At 52.6% G+C, this 19163-nt stretch overlaps 5 protein-coding genes across 5 annotated transcripts; 2 read left to right on the top strand and 3 right to left on the bottom strand.

The window, feature by feature from the left end:
• Nucleotides 1-292: 292 nt before the first annotated feature.
• Nucleotides 293-1954, top strand: N7462_000282 (ubiquinol--cytochrome-c reductase subunit 2; the record flags this gene model as incomplete). Its single annotated transcript, XM_057072008.1, has 4 exons — nucleotides 293-532; nucleotides 612-786; nucleotides 902-1761; nucleotides 1859-1954. 4 exons carry the CDS (start codon nucleotides 293-295, stop codon nucleotides 1952-1954), a joined length of 1371 nt encoding a protein of 456 aa, XP_056938538.1.
• Nucleotides 1955-3523: 1569 nt separating this feature from the next.
• Nucleotides 3524-4845, bottom strand: N7462_000281 (putative mitochondrial DNA replication protein (Yhm2); the record flags this gene model as incomplete). Its single annotated transcript, XM_057072007.1, has 4 exons — nucleotides 3524-3578; nucleotides 3661-4333; nucleotides 4501-4597; nucleotides 4726-4845. The coding sequence occupies 4 exons, from the start codon at nucleotides 4843-4845 to the stop codon at nucleotides 3524-3526; spliced, it is 945 nt and encodes a 314-aa protein (XP_056938537.1).
• Nucleotides 4846-6225: 1380 nt separating this feature from the next.
• cit1 (citrate (Si)-synthase CIT1) lies at nucleotides 6226-7925 on the bottom strand (the record flags this gene model as incomplete). Its single annotated transcript, XM_057072006.1, has 5 exons — nucleotides 6226-7332; nucleotides 7408-7455; nucleotides 7527-7611; nucleotides 7682-7746; nucleotides 7815-7925. The coding sequence occupies 5 exons, from the start codon at nucleotides 7923-7925 to the stop codon at nucleotides 6226-6228; spliced, it is 1416 nt and encodes a 471-aa protein (XP_056938536.1).
• Nucleotides 7926-10773: 2848 nt separating this feature from the next.
• N7462_000279 (Nrd1 complex RNA-binding subunit) lies at nucleotides 10774-13437 on the top strand (the record flags this gene model as incomplete). Its single annotated transcript, XM_057072005.1, has 5 exons — nucleotides 10774-10893; nucleotides 11051-11296; nucleotides 11527-11623; nucleotides 11679-12532; nucleotides 12592-13437. The coding sequence occupies 5 exons, from the start codon at nucleotides 10774-10776 to the stop codon at nucleotides 13435-13437; spliced, it is 2163 nt and encodes a 720-aa protein (XP_056938535.1).
• Nucleotides 13438-16429: 2992 nt separating this feature from the next.
• N7462_000278 (O-acetylhomoserine aminocarboxypropyltransferase/cysteine synthase family protein) lies at nucleotides 16430-18051 on the bottom strand (the record flags this gene model as incomplete). Its single annotated transcript, XM_057072004.1, has 4 exons — nucleotides 16430-16631; nucleotides 16713-17281; nucleotides 17409-17907; nucleotides 18002-18051. 4 exons carry the CDS (start codon nucleotides 18049-18051, stop codon nucleotides 16430-16432), a joined length of 1320 nt encoding a protein of 439 aa, XP_056938534.1.
• Nucleotides 18052-19163: the final 1112 nt, after the last annotated feature.

Below are 19163 nucleotides of genomic sequence, written 5' to 3'. Positions count from 1 at the left end.
GAGTGAAACATCTCATAAGGTTGCTATCATCATTCACTATACATCGTATCAAAAGTCTCCAGAAAACGCATATTGAGATGAGTAGAAAAGTAATTCCGGTTCCGTCCGACTCGTCACTCCAGCCAATCAGCGACAGAGTAATCAACCCGCCCCGACATCTTGAAGCTTTTCGTATCCCGACTGCTTCCCTCACCTCCCTCCATCCCCCTCCCCTCAATTGCCCTCCCTCCCTTCACAAACCCTCTTGGGTTCCTGTTTCTTTCCCCTCTTCTCCAATTGTCCAGGGCGCACAATGCTGTCGCGGTCCTCCCTCAGCCGAAATGCGCCGCGTGCGCTCTCCGCCGGCCGTCGGGCCATGGCCTCTGCTGCCAACCCGACTTTCCAGTACGATGTCTCCGAAGCTGCCGGTGTGAAGGTCGCCAACCGTGAGGTTGCTGGTGCTACTGGTACTCTGGCTCTGGTGGCCAAGGCTGGTTCTCGTTACCAGCCCTTCCCTGGCTTCTCCGATGCCCTCGAGAAGTTTGCCTTCAAGGTGAGAACGATGACGGCCTCCGCGGACCAACCATTGGTCATCTCCAAGAGGCTTCCTATGCTAACACTATTGTCTCTAGTCTACTCTCAAGCGGTCTGCTCTGCGGATCACTCGTGAGGTCGAGCTGCTGGGCGGTGAGATCTCGTCGACACACTCGCGCGAAAACGTCGTTCTGCGTGCCAAGTTCCTCGCGAACGACCTCCCATACTTCACAGAGCTGTTGGCCGAGGTTGCCAGTCAAACCAAGTTCGCTGGTCAGTTGAACCTTTCACCTTCCAAATAGATAATTAGAAGGGATTGAGGTCGGAAAGAAGAATGAATGGCATAGGTTCCATTTTACTGACATGATACTTTCCCATTTGATGTTAGACCACGAACTGAGCGAGCTTGTCAGCCAACTCCTCAAGTACAAGCAGCAGGCTCTCTTTGCCAACCCCGAGAACGTTGCCCTCGATGCCGCCCACGGCGTTGCTTTCCACCGCGGTCTGGGTTCTCCCATCACCCCCTCCCAGACCAACCCCTATGAGAAGTACGTCTCGGCCGATGCCTTGGCCCAGTTCGCTCAGGACGCCTATGCCAAGTCCAACGTGGCTCTCGTTGCCAGCGGCCCGAACTCCGCTGAGGTCTCCAAGTGGGTTGGCCAGTTCTTCAAGGACCTGCCCACCGGCACCGCCTCCAGCCAGTACAAGGTCCAGCCCACTGAGGCCTCCAAGTACTTCGGTGGTGAGCAGCGCATCGCCTCCAAGACCGGAAACGCCGTCGTGATTGCCTTCCCCGGCTCCAGCGCCTTCGGCACTGCTGGCTACAAGGCCGAGGCTTCCGTCCTGGCTGCTCTGCTGGGAGGTCAGTCCACCATCAAGTGGACCCCCGGCTTCTCTCTCCTGTCCAAGGCCACCCAGGGCTTCTCCCAGCTCAATGTCTCGACCCAGAACCTGGCCTACTCTGATGCCGGTCTCTTCACCGTCACCCTTTCCGGCCAGGCCGACCAGGTTGGCGCTGCCACCAAGAACGTCGTCGATGCCCTGAAGAAGGCTGCCGCCGGCGAGGTTTCCAGCGAGGAGATCAAGAAGGCCACTGCCCTTGCCAAGTTCCGCGCCCTGGAGTCTATTCAGACCCTGGAGACTGGCCTCGAGGCCACCGGCTCTGGTCTCATCCACGGTAACAAGCCCTACCAGATCGGCGAGATCGCTCAGGCCATTGAGAATGTCTCTGAGCAACAGGTCAAGGAGGTATGTAACTCCCTAGTTTCTCTCTCTTCCCCCCCCTCTCTCCTTCTTTCATCTCTTTTGGAGCTATTCCGGTGCTAACATCTAATTCCTCCCTCAGGTTGCCAAGTCCTTCCTTACTGGCAAGGCTACCCTCGTCAGCGTTGGTGACGTCTTCCAGCTCCCCTACGCCGAGGACCTTGGCCTGACGGTTTAAACCCCTTCTGTATACCATACAACCCTAGATCGAGGGAAAAGCGTGTTTCCCCGTTTGGATTTGATGTGATCACTTGTGCCTAGATTCCTTGCCGATATCTCCTTTGTTTCAGGGTGTAGTTGACTGTAATACAATTGTACCTTATTTGATCCCGTGTTCGTAAGAGTTCAATCGGTCTGGGAACTATAGTTTCCCATTGAATTTTTTTATGGTAAATGGTGGTATATGTATATACTCTGTTTTCCATCGTAGATATCCGTTTCTCTCTTAAGTGGCCTATACCTTCGGTCCCCCGATATCAATATATCAATCGATAGTTAAGACGTACTTCCTAGTTTCCTGCAAAATATCCCTGGTTAAACAGCAAGTTCACTTCTATTTTATCACATGCTAACAACGTGAAATAAGCACATAAATGAAATAAAAGAACATTATGCGGCTAGACTCGCACTCGACCGGATCCTACAAAGCACTCTCGAGACGAATCAGATCTCTTTCCCTCCCCTATGTAATGATAGTTCTGACACGCCAGCCAATCGATGCCCTTCTAGTGTTCTTCATTCATTGCTTCTCTTCATCCGTCAAGAGGAAAGAGGGCTGAGAGGAGAGAAATCCCTGGTATATCTCGCTGGCTATAATTCTAGTTCTTGCCCTCCCACGCCAGATCCATCAAGAATCCAGGAACGGCAAGCAATCACAGGATGATTAACAATTTAAAAAGCATAACAATCATATGACGTCGATGCCCTGCGAGACCTTAGCACAAGACAACAAATAATGCGACTCGGCCCCGTGTCGAAAAGTCTAGCCGAGGTCGAACGTCTTCGGAGTCTCCTCCGAACACGCTACAACTTGCATCTGCAGCCGGACGGACGGGCGGAATTACACTTACACTAAACATCTTCCTCGGCCATCTGATACCTGGCGCTACGGGTAAACGGGTCGCGAAAGGTATTTCGTTTTGCGGCTTGCAATTGTTACCTCTGTATTATTGTACTTTGTATGTGACGCGGGATGGGAGGGATTCTTAGCGCAGCGGGAGTGTGTCAAAGAGCCGAATGGGCGCGCAAACCCCGAAATCGGATGATTCAGGATTTCAGGATATACTCCTGCTTTCCCCTAGCTCTGCCTTGGATTGGCCCTAGTTCTATTGATGGAAAAGAGAAGGAATTGGATGTCAATTTGGGGGAATTTGGTCCATTTCTGCTCCAGGCGATATAACCAGATACGTCTAAGTCTATTTCCCCCCGGACATGAGAAACCAACCAAAAAAAGGAAAAAAAAGACGGGCAGATGGAGGAAACGGCAAGACGACAAGAGTCGTAAACTACAACAGATAGGGAGCAGGAAATAGAAAAGATAACAACAGAAAATTCGAGGCTTGGACAGCATAGGCTCGTGGAGAATCACAATCGCAAATGGTATTCAATGGGTATCGATCAGGGGGCTCTCCCTTTTGAGGAAGAATCAGATGAATTATGGATGTGTATGTTGAATGATGGCGCCCCCTTTTGTGGTGCCTTTCTCCGACAGTCGCTGCATAGCAGAAGGGTATCTCAAACCTTCTCTTTAGTGCTTCGCGGTGACCTTCTCGCCAGTCAGCTTCTCAACAGCTTCCTTAGCCCTGTTTGATGGAAATATGGTTAGCCCGAGGCGTCGCATGAAATATCAAGGGAGAAGAGTAAAGGCTCAAGAGAAAAGCTTACATGTCACCAAGAGCCACCATGCAGACAGTCTGCCAGATACCCAGGCCAATACGGGGAGCCACACCACGGTAGAGACCCTTGACGCCGTTCGAGTCGTAGATGTACTTCAAGGTCTTGCCGACGGTCAGGTTCTTGGGGCGGTTGGGGTCTTCGGTCTTGCTTTGCATCTCCACACGGATGACCTCAATGGGTTGGTTCCAGGCGGAGAGACCACCACCCAGACCGGAGGCCAGGATCTTCTCCCAGGGAGACAGCTTCTGGGAGTCGTCCTTGCCAGTCACCTTGCGGATCGCCGACTCGGCCAGACGCGACAGACCGAAGCGAGAACCCCAGTTGGTGGTCTGACGGATAGCGACGGCATTGACACCGCGGTTGATCCCGCGGATGCCCTCCTTGCGATAAATGTCCATGAAGGTGGTGAAGGTGCCAGGGGGTTTGACACCCTGGGCGGCCATCTTGTGCTTGGTGATCTCCACCGTCTTCATGCAGGTACAGAAACCCATGGTGGCATAGGCCTGGGCGATACCGCCGACCATGCCACCGGCGATTCCACCGACGAAGTCATTGGCACCGAAGCGACGGGCCTGATACTCTGCCTCGGAGGCGACGAACAGGAGCACCGCACCTTTGGTGGAGGCCTCAATCCAGGCCCAGGGAATGAGTCCTTGATAGTCTAAATCAAATCGTCCCTGCATTAGCCGGATTGTGTTCACATGCTCGGTGGTTGGGGGAGGAGCAAGACAGGGGCGGAGAGATCTACTCCGTTCTGGGGGTAGTCCCCCCCACCCTGCCAAGTTGCGTGTATCGGAGGAAATTGGGGGAGAGAAAGGTGTCACATACAACCGAGGATGCCACCACGGCCCCAAATCCGACCCATAGCGCCGGCGAAGCTGTCGCCCCGATTCGCGGCCATGGTTGTCTTGATCACTTCCAGCGGCTAGAAGAAAGAGGTGGTGGTGAGCATTTTGTATTTGATCATGCGTGTTGTTATCTTTTGGCGGCAGCCAGGCGACCATGTAGCCAACCAGCCAGCCTGCCTGGGAGTGAAGGACAGGAAATTCATACCTGTCCCAAGGTGGTGACCTCGAACATGTTCAAACCAGCGCCCAGCAGCAGGTTGCTGAACTTGACGGGCTTCTTCTCGAGTGTTGGCGCAGCGGCCTTCTCCGGAGTAGCGGTAGACATCGTTGGGGTAGAGGATGCTGAAAGGGGCCCTGACCAAGGGATATAAGGGGCGTCGGCGCCTGAGAAGGGAAGAGAAAAAGAGAGGGGGGAACAAGAATGGAAGCTTGTAGCGTTTGTGAGTAGGGGAGAGGAGGAGGAGAGGAGGAAGGGAGGCGCAATTGACTTATAAGGCGTGTGCAAACTAACCAGTCAGCTGGGGGCAATGCTCAGGTGTACCAAGTAGCGCTTGGTCTGTGTTTATTTGGCGGTGCTGCTTGGTTGCTTGGGTTGCTCCGTACTGGGAACCTGGCCGGGCCCAGGTCTCCGCTCAGACCATCGGGTACTGGGTACCTCCCATACCGACGCCTCGGGGCCTGAGAGCCTGGGAGCCTGAACGGCCACGGAACATCGAGTCCGTATGTCGGCGATTGAATTGCCCTGCGAGACGATGCTCGGCGATTTTCTGTTGACCGAGGAAGTATGGAGGAGTCCGGACGTCCCGCGGAACTATTCAGTACGGCCATCTACACGCACTGCCAGCTCATTTTTGATTCCCTTGGATTTCCCAATTGACATCCCCCCCCCCCCCTTTTCTAGATGTCCATTTTTTTTTTCGGAAAGGGTGGGTCGGTGAGGATGGTTGAGAGGCTCACCCAATCGCCGGCGCCCCCAACAGTTCCCGTGTGCTCGATTCTACGAGTAGCCGCCAGACTTGGCCCTCCCACACGATAGCTCCTTTGAGGCGCATTCGGGATCGCAATGACCCGAGACGATGGAGATTATGGAGACTATCAAAGGGTTCAATCAGGATATGAAGCCCTCGGGAGTACTCCGGGCGCAGCATCAGGAGCTGTCCGGGGGTGATATAGTACTCCATCCCAAACTATACTTAGTGAAGAGTCCGAAGTAGATCGTCGGAGAGGGCTTGAGATCATATCTCTCTTCTTCTCTGTCTATGGTTGGGTTGAACATATGCATTCAACCCTGCATTCTTATACTCCAGTTCAAGAGAGATGGGGTATTCAATCGTAGATCTGGTCGACGCCACATCCTCTATCAAGGTTCTTGCCCCAAAACATTGGTGACGTACCGAATCTTACGAGACAAAGTACAGATGTAGTACAGATAGACAAGGAAACGAAGAATTTGGGCGTGACCAATTCATGCTGGGTTTCATTTTGGAAGTGCTGTTACAAGGCCCGCTCGAACCGATCAAGTCCTATCATACAACATGAAGAAATCACAGGGCAAATCCGCGCGACGAAAATAATAAGGACAAATAATACACACGTCTTCCACTCAATCCCGGAAATTTCCCAAAATCAAACGAGACACTAAAAAGAGAGGGAGAGAGAGGCACGGTTGTTATAAAAAGGGGGGATGGGTTTTTGGTGGATTGCCTTACAGCTTGGCACCGACCAGCTTGGCGTAGGCCTCAGTGCTGAACGACTTGGGGCGCTCAATGGGCATACCGAGGGCACGGTCGATAATCAGCTGGGGCAGGACACCAAGAGCACGGGACACACCGAAGAGGACGGTGTAGTAGTTGGCCTCAGTCAGGCCGTAGTACTGGAGCAGAACACCAGAGTGGGCATCGACGTTGGGGTAGGGGTTCTTGGTCTTGCCGTGCTCGGTCAGGACACCGGGGGCGATCTTATAGACCTGGCTGACCAGCTTGAACATGGGGTCATCGGGCAGCATGCGCAGAGCGAACTCGCGCTGGGAGACGTAGCGGGGGTCGGTCTTGCGCAGGACGGCGTGACCGTAGCCGGGCACGACACGGCCAGCGTTCAGGGTGGACCAGAGGTAGTCCTTGATAGACTGGTCGCTGAGGTCGTTGCCGATGGCGGCCTTCATCTCGGTGAGCCAGTTGAGCACCTCCTGGTTGGCGAGACCGTGGAGGGGACCGGCCAGACCCTGGAGACCAGCGGACAGGGAGAGCATAGGGGAGCTCAGGGCACTGCCGACCAGGTGGGTGGTGTGGGCGCTGACGTTGCCACCCTCGTGGTCGGAGTGGATGGTCAGGTACAGACGCATCAGCTCAACAAAGTCCTTGTTGCCGCCGAAGCCCAGCTGGTTGGCCAGGTTGAAGGAGTAATCCTGGTCCTTCTGGATAGGGGCGACCTTACCATCCTTGAAGACGTTGCGGTAGATCTTGGCGGCGATGGTGGGCAGCTTGGCAATCAGGTCCATCGAGTCCTCGAAGGTGTATGACCAGTAGTCCTTCTTGTTGATACCCTTGGCGTAGGCCTTGGCGAAACCGGACTCGTGCTCCAGCGCAGTCACGGCCAGAGAGAACTGGGCCATGGGGTGGAGGGTGCTGGGGCAGCGGTCGATGAGCTCCTCAACGAACTTGGGGACATCGGAACGGGCAGCCCACTCGGCGGACAGGTCGCGGACCTGCTGCTCGGAGGGGATCTCGCCAGTCAGAAGCAGCCAGAAGAGACCCTCAGGCAGGGGCTCCTGGCCACCGGGGGCCTTGGGAAGGAGCTTCTGGATGTCGGGGATCTATGAGTGCAAGACAATGGGTCAGTGGCGCGTCTTATTGAAAGGGGACAGTACTCTTGAAAAGCATTGACATACGGTGTGGCCACGGAAACGGATACCCTCCTCGGAGTCAAGGACGGAGCCCTATGAGAAAAAAAAAGATTAGCCTCGCGTCGTTGGCGCGCAATGAAAGACCCAGAGCTGGAATAGCTTACCTCCCAGACGAGGGACTTGATGCCACGGGCACCACCGTAGGCCTGGTCGAGGGTGACCTCACCAATGACCTTGTTACCGAACTCCCTGCAGATTGAACCATGAGCGGCTGTTGTCGGCGACTACAAGAAACTTCGGGGCAGGGATGGAAACATACTTGCGGAGCTTCTTGACCTTCTCGATCTCAGCGGGGAGGTTGTCGGCGAAGGTCTCCTTGAGGGACTGTCGGAGCCAGTTAGCATGCCAATTGAAGCTTCGCAAAGCTGGAGCCAGGGGTGCAGAGCACATACCTTGGCCTTTGCGGAGGAGTAGCAGCGAGCACCGTTCAGAGCAGCAGTCTGGACGGGCTTTGCGATAGAGGACCGCAGAGCGGAGGTACCGATCCGAAGAGAAGAGGCCATGGTATGTGAATCACAGGGGGTATTCTGTGGATATGGAAGGGGAAGAAAGAAGGAAGAGAGAAGATGGGGAGGGGGAAGGGAAAGAGAAAAGAAATCATCCGGCAGCTCCCTGATTTTTCTCGGATTTTTTGCCAGCTGGTAAGGTAATACCGGCGGTACGGTCACGGTTCGGGAGCCCGTCGAGGAAGGATCAGCTGGTAATTTTCCCAACGGTACCGCCGAGTACGCGGGAGGACGGCAGGACGAAAAGGTACCTCGCGCGGTACTTCGTCGGGCTGCCGGTTGATCGCCCTGTTGCTGGGCCGTCCGACTGCTTCCGCTCGCATATCCGCCCCCGATCCACGCCAGTCGTATGTGCATCCCTTCCGTACTCTGGGGGAATTCGTACAGTAAAAATCCGGGAAAAAAAAAGAGATTTTGGGGGAGATTTGCCCCTTCTCCCCTCCCCCCCCATTTTTGTTTTTGTTTATCATATCAATCTTTAATACGACACTTAGCGTGCTGTCACATCGGATGTACAGAGTACCTTGCTTGGTGGAGGATTGGCTGTGCTATGCCCAGTACCTTGTACATACTCAGCCATCTATTGCTCCGTCCATTCGATCATGATCAGGAGGAGCTTGCCTACGAGAGAAAGCAGAGAAAAACAATACTAAAAAGGTAGTTATTCTGGCCATCACTCCACCTTTCATCTCCAGAGGACTCCAAGGAGAGGAGGTATTCAAGGGAACGTGGTGCTGGTGTATTTTACTACCCGCAAACCCGCAAACCCGCTAACCCGCTAACCCTGATGGTGGGCGCCTGGCAGTGACGTCGGCAAGTCGCCATATTCTTCCGTGCCGCCATCCGTCATCCGGATCCCCGAACTTTTGGGGCCCTCGGCATCGTAGATTTCGTGATCGGAGGGGCCATCGCCCCGAAAGAGTATAGAGGTAGACACCATCTACTACGTATGCATCCATTCAGCTTTGTTTCTTCCCTTCCCCCGCCTTGTTCAGGTCTGTGATTTTGACTGCCCATATTCCACGGACGGCACAATCCTTTCCCTATGCACTAAGGGGGCTGATAGGCTGTCCCGTTGGTAGCCGGACGCGTTCTGAAATGGTTCACCGAAATCGGGGAGTTCGTAGCGGTTGGCGGACAGAAAGGGCAGAATCGGGAGGAGCAGGGGAGATCGCTTACTACCACGATGTATAGGATCGAGTAGTAGATCAGTTGCTTTACTCCAAAGGAAATTGGGATACCGGTGATGAACTACTCCGGAGCTGAGCACTCCATGATGGAAGAATTCCTTCTTATTCAGGTTTTCGCATTTGGGTCCTTCATGGTTCTGGTAGAGGCTTTTGCGAGGTATTTTGTAAAAAGATCACGGTGAAAACTGGTTGGGATGCATTTGTGGTCGCACCGCATCGTGAATGTGTGGTGTGTGCGGGTGTAAATACTTGTCAGCCAAAGAAATGAAACCGGGTCTGTTCTGTCCAGAATGAGCATTCGGGTTCCGTCAGCCTCGGTTGACTACAAGGTGGCTGATTGCCCGGAGTAAGAGTCTCCGGGCCCAGTCGAAGAGTCCAGCGTCATGTCCAGCCGAGAAAGATATGTCTCGATTCGGGATCCGCTCTTAGGGAGGTCGAGGCAGTCTGAACATGCCGTTTACAGAGTACTCCCTACATATAGTACATACATTCCTCACATCTGCGAGGTTTTACACTTTTTTGATACCCAGCATTCTCCACTCACCACACCGACTCCAGTACGGAGTGTACAGACTACGATGATGGACATTGTGGTCCCAGTTTGGGTGGCTCCACTAGGACACTTGGTGTTCCAGAGTGGATAAAAACCGCTCCAGTACAGTAGTCTGTAGCCGGGGGAACCAACCGAATCAACCGAATCCATCGACTCAACCGACTCGACGACGGCAGACTAGAACCGCTACAACGGCCGCAACGACACCTTCGAAACCAGGCCTAAAACAGCACGTGATATCACATCACGTGTTTATTATCTGTTCGATATTCACGTGACCAATCGTCTGACTCTTCACGTGATACACGTGATTCTGCCTGAATCGAGTCTAGCGCCCAACCCCTGCCAAAGTTCTTTCCTGTTGGCACCTTTCATCCTTTCATCACCTCCCCTTTTCTTCCTCTTTTCACTCTCGCCATCCGCCATCCGCCATCCGCCATCCTCCCCTTTCCATCTTGGTTTTTATCTCGCCTCATCCACGGATTGCTTGTACTTTGTAAATCCGTTGCCTCGCTGGGAGTCTGCGCCTGGGACGACTCGTGACGACTGTACTAAGTTGTTCTCCCCTCGTACACGTACTTGCTGGGCTTCGAGTGAAACCAGCCTCTCTTCGCTCTCTATATCGCTAGGCTGTATTCCAGCTGTAGGCGGCAGTTCTCTGGCTTCGACAGTGAATCCGCTCGTGCTGTAGACGAACAAGAAAACAGACACGGTCCGCTAAGAACCCATAAAAAGAGATTTTTTTTGAGGATCCTCCCAGTACTCCAAAGTGCGGGAGGCAGTACACCGTACACAATCTGCAGTACACCGTCCACAGGGAAGGAAAAGAGCAGTTGTCGTTAGCAGCCCAACTTTGTTTTTGCCTCTAACCCCTTGACCTTCCACTTCACCTCTGCATCTCTCCATCTCCATCTCTCCATCTCTCCCACCCGCTGGTTTCTCTTTTACCTCTTGCCTACCATCACCTGCAGTAGCTACCAGGATTCGCTGGCTGGGTTTTTTCCTCCAGGTCTTCTCGCAGTCATCTGGTCTCCGTTGTTTCTTTAGAGTGGCAGCCAGAAGGAAAAACAAGACTCTCTCACCACTTATCAACACCATCACCATGTCCTCGGACGTAGCGGAGCTGGAGGATCTCCTCCAGTCCATGCTGAAACTCAAGCCTCCGGGCGTCTCAGGATCCAAGATCCAAGGCATCACAACCCTGTGCAATGCCAATGTTCAGGTACGACTCTCTTGCTCTCTCCCTCTCCCTCTCCCACCCTCCGTTACGTCCACTCGGTCATAGCAGCAGATTACGACAGCAACAGCAGTGGCTGTTGTTGATGGTTTTCCGCTTTGATCTGCTGTATCTGATTGGATATGAGGCTAACTGGTCACAGAATGAATCTGTTCTTATCCAAAAGATCTACACCCACTTCAAAAAGGCACCGGGCACTCACAAGCTGGGCGTCCTGTATGTCGTAGACTCTGTAACCCGTCAATGGGTAGAAGCGGCTCGCAAGGCTGGTCAGCCTCCCGGAAGCGCCGCGCCAGATGGAACCTTCGCGGCCGGGGTCAATCGAGTAACGGAGCTGTTGCCCGTGCTGATGACCGACATCATAAACAATGCACCACAAGATCAAAAGGTACGCTTTAGATATTGCAGCTGTTCCGACACGCAGACCTTCAGACGATCTCCTCTGCGGGGCCTGTTTGCCCCGGATCACCCTGGTTCCTCGTTGGGGGCCAAACCTTCATGCCTTCATGATTGGATCCATCCGAGTAGAGGGGGATAACTCGTTTGCTGCCATACTGTCATGTTCTCATGTTTGATTGGAGGAGACCCGTATTGCTCACGTATGCTTGAATTCTGTAGGAGAAGATCAAGAAGCTCATCGATATCTGGGAGCGCGGCTATACGTTCCCCGCGGCTATGCTTGCTTCGTTCCGTGAGAAGTTAAACGCGCCCCCAAGTAAGCGCCGCCCTCCCAACCAGTCGATTCTATTCGAATTCTAACCTCTCTGTAGATATCCAGTCCACCACTCCGGAGGGCTCCCCGGCCCCAGGCCTGAACCCTCTGGCGTCTCTGAGCGCCATGGCCTCATCGCAATTGCAGCCGCCGCAAGCGCCCGCAAATGGCTCTGCGGCGGCTCCCGATACCTCGAGTATCCTAAAGGCACTGGCAGACATGGCCAAGCAGAACACGGCGGCTCCTGCTGCTCCTGTCGCAGCTGCCCCTGCAAACCCTTTGGCCGCGCTGAACCCATCCGCCTCGCTGCCCGGCTCCTCGGACCCGTCTCTTCCGCCTTCAGCAGTCAACCCATATGCGCCTTCCGGCGCCATGGCGAATCCTTTCGCTGCTCTCGGGCTGGGCCAGAACCCGGTCATGCCCCAGCCTCAGAGTCAGAGCCAAACCCCCAACCCAATGGCGTCGGCGCAGAACCCCCTGGCGGCCATGATGGCCCAGCCCGCCCCCGCGGTGCCGGATGGCAACGCACTCTCACAACAGCTCCAGCTGCTGCAATTCCTGTCTCAGCAGGGTATCCCACAGGACCAGTGGAGCACCGCCTTGCAGCTGCTCAACATGTCCAACCCAATGGGTGGCGCTGCCCCCCAGATTCCCGGATTTGGCGCCATGCCTGGCCCGGGTGCCGGCGGCTGGAACCACACTGAGAACCGTGATGACCGCGGCCGCGATCGTGAATACCCTCGCTCTCCTCCCGGTGGCAGTAGCTATCGCCGCCGATCCCGTTCTCCGGGCTGGGACCGTCGTCGCACCGCCTCGCCCCCCGCCGTCGCGACAGTCCAGTCTATGGGGAGTACCACGGCGACTCTCCGGGACGCCGTGGAGACCCCCGTGATGCCCGTGGCTCCCGTCGGGGTCCTGAGTATCGCCAGCGCAGCCCCCCTGGCCGTCGACGCCGATCGCCCTCTCCTCAGGCCAAAGACCCCAACCTCCCCCCGCCCGGCCCCAAACTCATCGAGTGGGACTACTCCATCGGTGCGAAGAGTATCAAAGTCCTTAGCCGGACCCTCTTTGTCGGCGGTGTCACCTCTTCAGAAGCCCACCTCCGCTCTCTTTTTGGAAAGTTTGGCATTGTCCAGACCTGTATTGTTAACATCGATAAGCGTCACGCTTTTATCAAGATGATCAGCCGCCAGGATGCCGTGAGTGCCCGGGATGGCATGGAATCCTTCCGCTCCGGGGAAATGCAGCTCCGCACCCGCTGGGGTGTTGGTTTTGGCCCTCGGGACTGCAGCGACTATCAGACCGGCATCAGTGTGATCCCCATCGAGCGTCTCACTGAGGCGGATTGCAAGTGGATGCTCACTGCCGAATATGGCGGCACGGGTGGCCGTGAAATCGAGGCTGGTATGGTCGTCGAGGAGCCCGATATCGAAATCGGTGCCGGTGTCTCGTCTAAGGCCATCAGTCGTCGCATCGCCACCGACACCGGCGGCAAGCGTGGTCCGGTTTCTTCTCGTGGTCAGAATCCTGACCGATTCGCTGGCAGTGGTGCTGGTGCTGGTGCTGGTGCTGGTGCTGGAGGTGGCCGCGGCCGCCCGGATCGTGATGCCTATGGTGGCGCGCCCAACCCAGGAGGCCCGGGCCGCAACGATCGGGACATGTCGACTGTCAATAACCCGGCGGTCGCCCCTGCTGTCCCGGCCTATGGCTTCAACTTCGCCAGCATGCCCATGCTGCCGCCAGGTTTCATGATGGGTGGTGCCCAAGCCGGTGCCATGCCTACCACCCAACCCCCGCCTCCGGGACAGGGTAACTAAAAGAAAAGCGCTTTTTTGTTTTCTCTCGACTTTTCCGCCGACGCTTTTCATATTCGGCCCATTCGTACCTTGTCTTCTCAAAACTTTGTTGCATCTGGTCCCTCGGGCTTCTCGTGCCGGAGGGCGAGGTTACTGGCGTTTGATGGGTTGGCATATTTCTTCGCCCACTGGTTTGGAGGGAGGGAGGTTTTCTGGCCTTTTGTTATTTCCACTTTTTTCCTTCTTCAACTTGTTTTTCTTCTTCTTTCTTCTTTTTTTGATTTTTTGATTTCCTCATTCTTCGTTCTACTTTTCTCATGTACCGTACTACCACCCTTGCATATTCCCTTTGCGTTATCATAGGCTCAGGAGCTGTAATGACCAATGCTCTGTGCTGCAGGAGAGCTCGAAACTATGTACTATGGTTATGGTTTTCATTCCTTCAGCTTTTTTTTCGTCCTGCTCTCATAAATTACAATGTCGTTGTACATGGTAGAGTAGAGACGATAAGAGACTAGATGGTCGTCTTCGACTCTGAGACGATGCGCTGCAGGCTTGGGTTAGCTGTTAGGATGGCTGTTAGGATGGCTGAATTTCAAATGATATAACTAGCAGTGTCTCCGCCCACCCACACCGCTTCCGCGTTGTGGGTGTGCCACACACAGATTCAACACCACACACAGATTCAACATTTCCTACTTCCCCTATTTTTTGCTTCCCTATCCAACACCACCATCTAAATATGCCTAAATTTGATGAATCTCGTATGGCAGAGGCCTGCCTAGCTGCATCACGCGTTGAGAAGCCGAATATAGCGCGTTTAGCACGCGAATTTGGTGTTAACCGATACACCCTCTATAATCGAATCAAAAAAGGAGCAGGGCCTAATACAGCTAAACGCAATGCTAAACAGGCCCTAGAAGCCTATCAAGAAGAGGCCTTAATTCGCTGGATTCAATATATGAACGATTGCTATATGCCTATCACTCCTAGGATACTAGAAGCGTGGGCGAATCGTGCATGCTAACGCGTCGGGAAGCCGTCGGTTAGCAAGATATAGGCGTATCGCTTTATTAATAGGCTTCCTAAACATCTTCAATTAGGGCCTACTAAGCAGTATACGAAGGAGTCAAAGCGAATCCTAGTAGAAGACCTAGCAGCATTAGCGAATTAGTACGATCTACTAGCCTAAACGATTAAGAAGACTACACCACCACGCTTAGTCTATAACTTTGATGAATGCGGCTTTCAACTAGGCGAAGGAAGGTCTAGAAACGTTATATCTACTACTACTACTAGTAGTAGTAGGAAGGTAGTAGACCTTCCTCAGCTAGACTAAGGCGAAAATATTACGTCTATCGAGTGTATAGCTGCCGACGGGTGGCAGATAGAACCCTGGTTCATCTTTAAAGGCAACGGGGTCTTTATAGAATCTTGGTTTAATTAAATAGACGACCTACTACTAAGAACTACTATCACTACATCGCTAAACGGTTAGATAACCGATAGTATAGTAGTTCAATAGCTTCGATTCTTTATAGAATCAATATACGACCGTACGAAATCGGGTAAAAAACGTATCCTAATATTCGACGGCCACGGTTCGCATCTTATATTCGAATTCCTACACCTTTGCGAAGAGAATAATATCCTACCTATAGGATTCCTACTATATACTACGCATCTTTGCTAGCCGCTAGACGGTAAGCCGTTTCTAAGCTATAAGCAATACTTCCGCTTAGCGAATAACGACTAAGCGTTTTAGGGTGGAAGCCCTATCGGAAGATCCGAGTTCCTTCGAATAATCGGTGATATTCGGAATAGAGCGTTTAGCTAGCGAATTATTCGTGAATCGTTTAAAGATCGTAGGATATATCCAGTCGATAGTAGAAAGGTTATTAATAGCCTTCCTATCTAAGAGTATCAAGATCTTACAGCACCAGATCTACCGCTTTATTCAACACCTTCGCCGCCACCACAAACTACTATATCTTCTTCTAGTATCGACAAATCGCCGCCTAGATCTATACAGGATCTAGAGAAGAATCAAAAGAAGATTGCTAGATATCAACAAGAAGATCTTACACCTAGGCAGCAACGCAATCTTGACCGGTTATTTTATTATAACAAGATTGCTATAGAGAACCTATATCTAGCAAACGATACTATTCGCAAGATTAGGGAAGCTCAACAACCACTACAGCGCCTAATCACTAAGCGCTAGGTTAAAACGCCGCTTAGCAAAACAGGGGTACTCTCTATTAGAGATGCAAATCGTTCTATTGCTAAAAGAAATGAGAAGGAAGCAGAGGCAGAGCGGAAGCGGGTAAGGAAGCAGTGGAAGAAAGCGTATGGAATATCACCACCACCAGAACCTACACAGGAATCCTAGGCATCATTAGATAGAGCAGAGGAAGCACGTCAGAATGGGCTAGGTTTCTTTATAGATACTAGTAGGATGCAGTAGTAGATAGGGGAAATAGGAAAAATGTTGAATCTGTGTGTGGTGTTGAATCTGTGTGTGGCACACCCACAACGCGGAAGCGGTGTGGGTGGGCGGAGACACTGCTACAACGGTGATTCGATCGGCTTTTTTCCCATTCATTTCAGATACAGCACTTGGGGCCAATTGACCCTGAATAAGTTTTTTCCTGCTGCTCTCACTCGCCTCTGTAGAGGGTTTTTGGAGCGGCTATAACCTTGTACAAATCGTACGGTGTAAGACTGATTAGATTGGCTTCGGTAAATAGTAAACCCTTTTAGTACGGCGAAATGGGAAATATACTACAATTATGAGCCCTATGGGATGAGAAACTCCTATCCTTCGGCAAAATATGGAATAAGCTCAAATATATTGCTTTCTTCATCATCTTCATCGTTTTTCACTTAACAGATTCTCCCTCTGCCTCCCCACTGCGCTCTCTGCGTCTCGCAGAAAACCAGACCTAATCGATAGGTATATCAAAAAGCCTTCCTCATTTGATGTAAACGCATGGCATCCCCATCAACCTCACTAAGCTGTACGGTCTGGTACAGCAGCTTTAGAGGCGCGGAATGACTGCTCGAAATCGGCAATAATGTCTTCAATATGCTCAGTGCCTACGGAGATCCGTATCGCATCCTCCGTGACTCCAGAGTCTGCTCGTTCCTGGTCCGTAAGTTGCTCATGGGTGGTAGTCCATGGATGAATGGCCAAGGTCTTGGAGTCGCCAACACTGGGAAAGGTGGAAAAGAAAAGAAAGGTTAGTGGGCACAGCTCAACAAAAATGTTCTCGCATTAGCAACAACAAACATACTTGGCAAGATTCGAGATCAACTTGAAGCCATCAACCACCTGGCTCCCTGCTGCAGCTCCTCCTTTGATGCCCACTGAGAGGACGCCGCCAAAGCCACGCGTCAGGTATTTCTTCGCCGTCGCATGTGACGGATGGTCCTCAAGACCCGGGTATGAGACCCAACTGACGTGCTCGTTCTTCTGCAACCATTGAGCCAGCGCAAGCGCATTGCTCGCATGCCGCTCGCACCGCAGACTCAGCGTCTCCAGGCCTAAGAGCAATTGTTGCGCTGCGAACGGATTCAGCGCCGCACCGACGTCACGGAGAATCTCCACGCGCACTCGAATCGCGTATGCAATGGAGCCAAAGGTCTCCCAGAACTTCAGTCCATGGTATCCTTCCGACGGCTCAACGAACTGCGGGAAGCGGGCACCATGCTTCCCCCAGTCGAATTTGCCGCTGTCAATCACGACGCCACCGATGGTGGTGCCGTGACCGCCAATCCATTTGGTGGCACTGTGCACGACGATGTCGGCCCCATGGTCAATTGGACGTGCGAAATAACCGCCAGCTCCAAAAGTGTTGTCGACCTAGATAGAAGTACGTACATGGTGAGCTTTTGAATGGTGATCCCCGTTTTTCTTTTTCTTTTTCTTTTTCTTTTTCTTTTTCCGCCCCCGGGCGATATCAAATCTTGTCAGATTCACGAGTACTTACCACAAGAGGTAACCCTTTGTCATGGGCCACCTTGGCAATGGCCTCAAAATCAGGTACGTTGTAACGAGGATTGCCAATCGTCTCGACGTAGACGGCTTTGGTTCGGTCGTCGATGGCAGCCGCAATGTCAGCCGGGGCATCACCGTTGACAAATTTTGTGGTGATGCCCAGCCGTGGGAACAGGACTTTGAACTGGTTATAGGTGCCACCGTAGAGGTTGCTGGTCGAGACGATGTTATCACCAGCGTGGGCCAGAGCGGTGATAGCCATGAACTGGGCGGACTGGCCTGAGGCCGCTGCCACGGCAGCAACACCACCTTCTAGGGCAGCGATGCGCTTCTCGAAGACATCGACAGTGGGATTCATGATCCGGCTGTAGATGTTTCCAAACTCCTTGAGGCCGAAGAGCCTCGCGCCGTGGGCGGAGTCATTGAAGGTGTATGATGTCGTCGCGTAGATGGGGACCGCGCGAGAATTGGTTACTGAATCCGGTTCATGTCTTCGAGCCTGTCAGTCGTGAGATCTGGGTGATTTTACGCGTTTCACACATTCCATTGGTGGCGCAAGGAGGTAGCGTCAGGAATAATACGTACCCAGCGTGAAGTTGGAGGGTTTCAAAGTGGAGATTCTTTTGATCGCCCATGGTGGAAAATGCGGGGAACCGATATGCGGAGCTTGTCGAACACGATACAGGGAGTCTGTAACAAAACAGAAAAAGTGACCCAACAAGGCAAGAGAATATGTACCAGAACTAGAGATCTCAGTAGGCCGGGGAGTATAAGAGAGAATATATGATGTTGAATGAGAAAGAGGGGGAAAGAGCAGAAAGTGCTGGAGGAGGGGGGACGTCGATGGCGTGATTCCGAGCGAGTTCGTAGCTATTTGTTTTGTTTTTACGAGCCGAGTGATTGACGAGTCATTTAGGTGATTTGATCGTCGGGCATTGGCTGCATCGTCTGCCGTGTTCGTGTTCTTCTAGTGGCTTGAGATGGCCCCGATCATGGATTTGTATATAGTGCATAGTGTGTGGCGTATAGCATATAGAGTCTAATACGTATATGGCTATCGTGTATAGGAGGATTACCTACGAAGTTGCACCACGTCCCATGTCTCACATCCGATACACGTTCCATATGGTATAGATCTTCTATACAACCCACACACTGCACAGCAATGTGGAAACGTAGAAGAGTACCTACTTCAGACACTCACCTTCATCTTGGCTCGCATCCCAGAAGGGATTGAGATGGTCATTGGGAGCATCAATGCACAGCAAAGTGGGCGTTTCTCGTTTAGAATCATAGCTCTGAATAGTAACTCATCTATATCCCATCTGTCATCTATCCTTCGGTTTCATGCAAGCCGAGGGCTTCGGAACTTCCCCTCCCTTTCCCCTCTGGTTCGTGGCTTGTCTTGGGGACCCATAGCGGTACTTTTGCCTGAACTGGAATCACTTCATGTGGGTCATGGACGGGGGGCGTAGAGAGCCCCGTGCGTTCAAAACGTCCAATCAAGCTAGTATGTATATCCGAGTTTCATTTCAGGTACAGAGTCACGACAGGGAAGGATTGGGGAAAGAGATTCGTTTACATTGATATCAGAGTCTATCGAGATACAATCCGTGAGGAGACAAAACAGCAAGAGGCCACCCAGAAAAAAAGCAATAACACCAACGCTAGCAAACCCGTTCCGGTCCCAAAGAGAAAGGAAATCATTACATATTTGCAAGAGAAGCTCTGCACGAATGAGTAGAAG

This window comes from Penicillium macrosclerotiorum (genome assembly GCF_028827735.1).
Source record: "Penicillium macrosclerotiorum strain IBT 26536 chromosome Unknown utg000001l_segment0_segment0, whole genome shotgun sequence".
Taxonomy (NCBI): Eukaryota; Fungi; Ascomycota; class Eurotiomycetes; order Eurotiales; family Aspergillaceae; genus Penicillium; species Penicillium macrosclerotiorum.
Note: the sequence above shows the minus strand (reverse complement) of the source record. Positions and strands in the feature narration are given on the sequence as shown.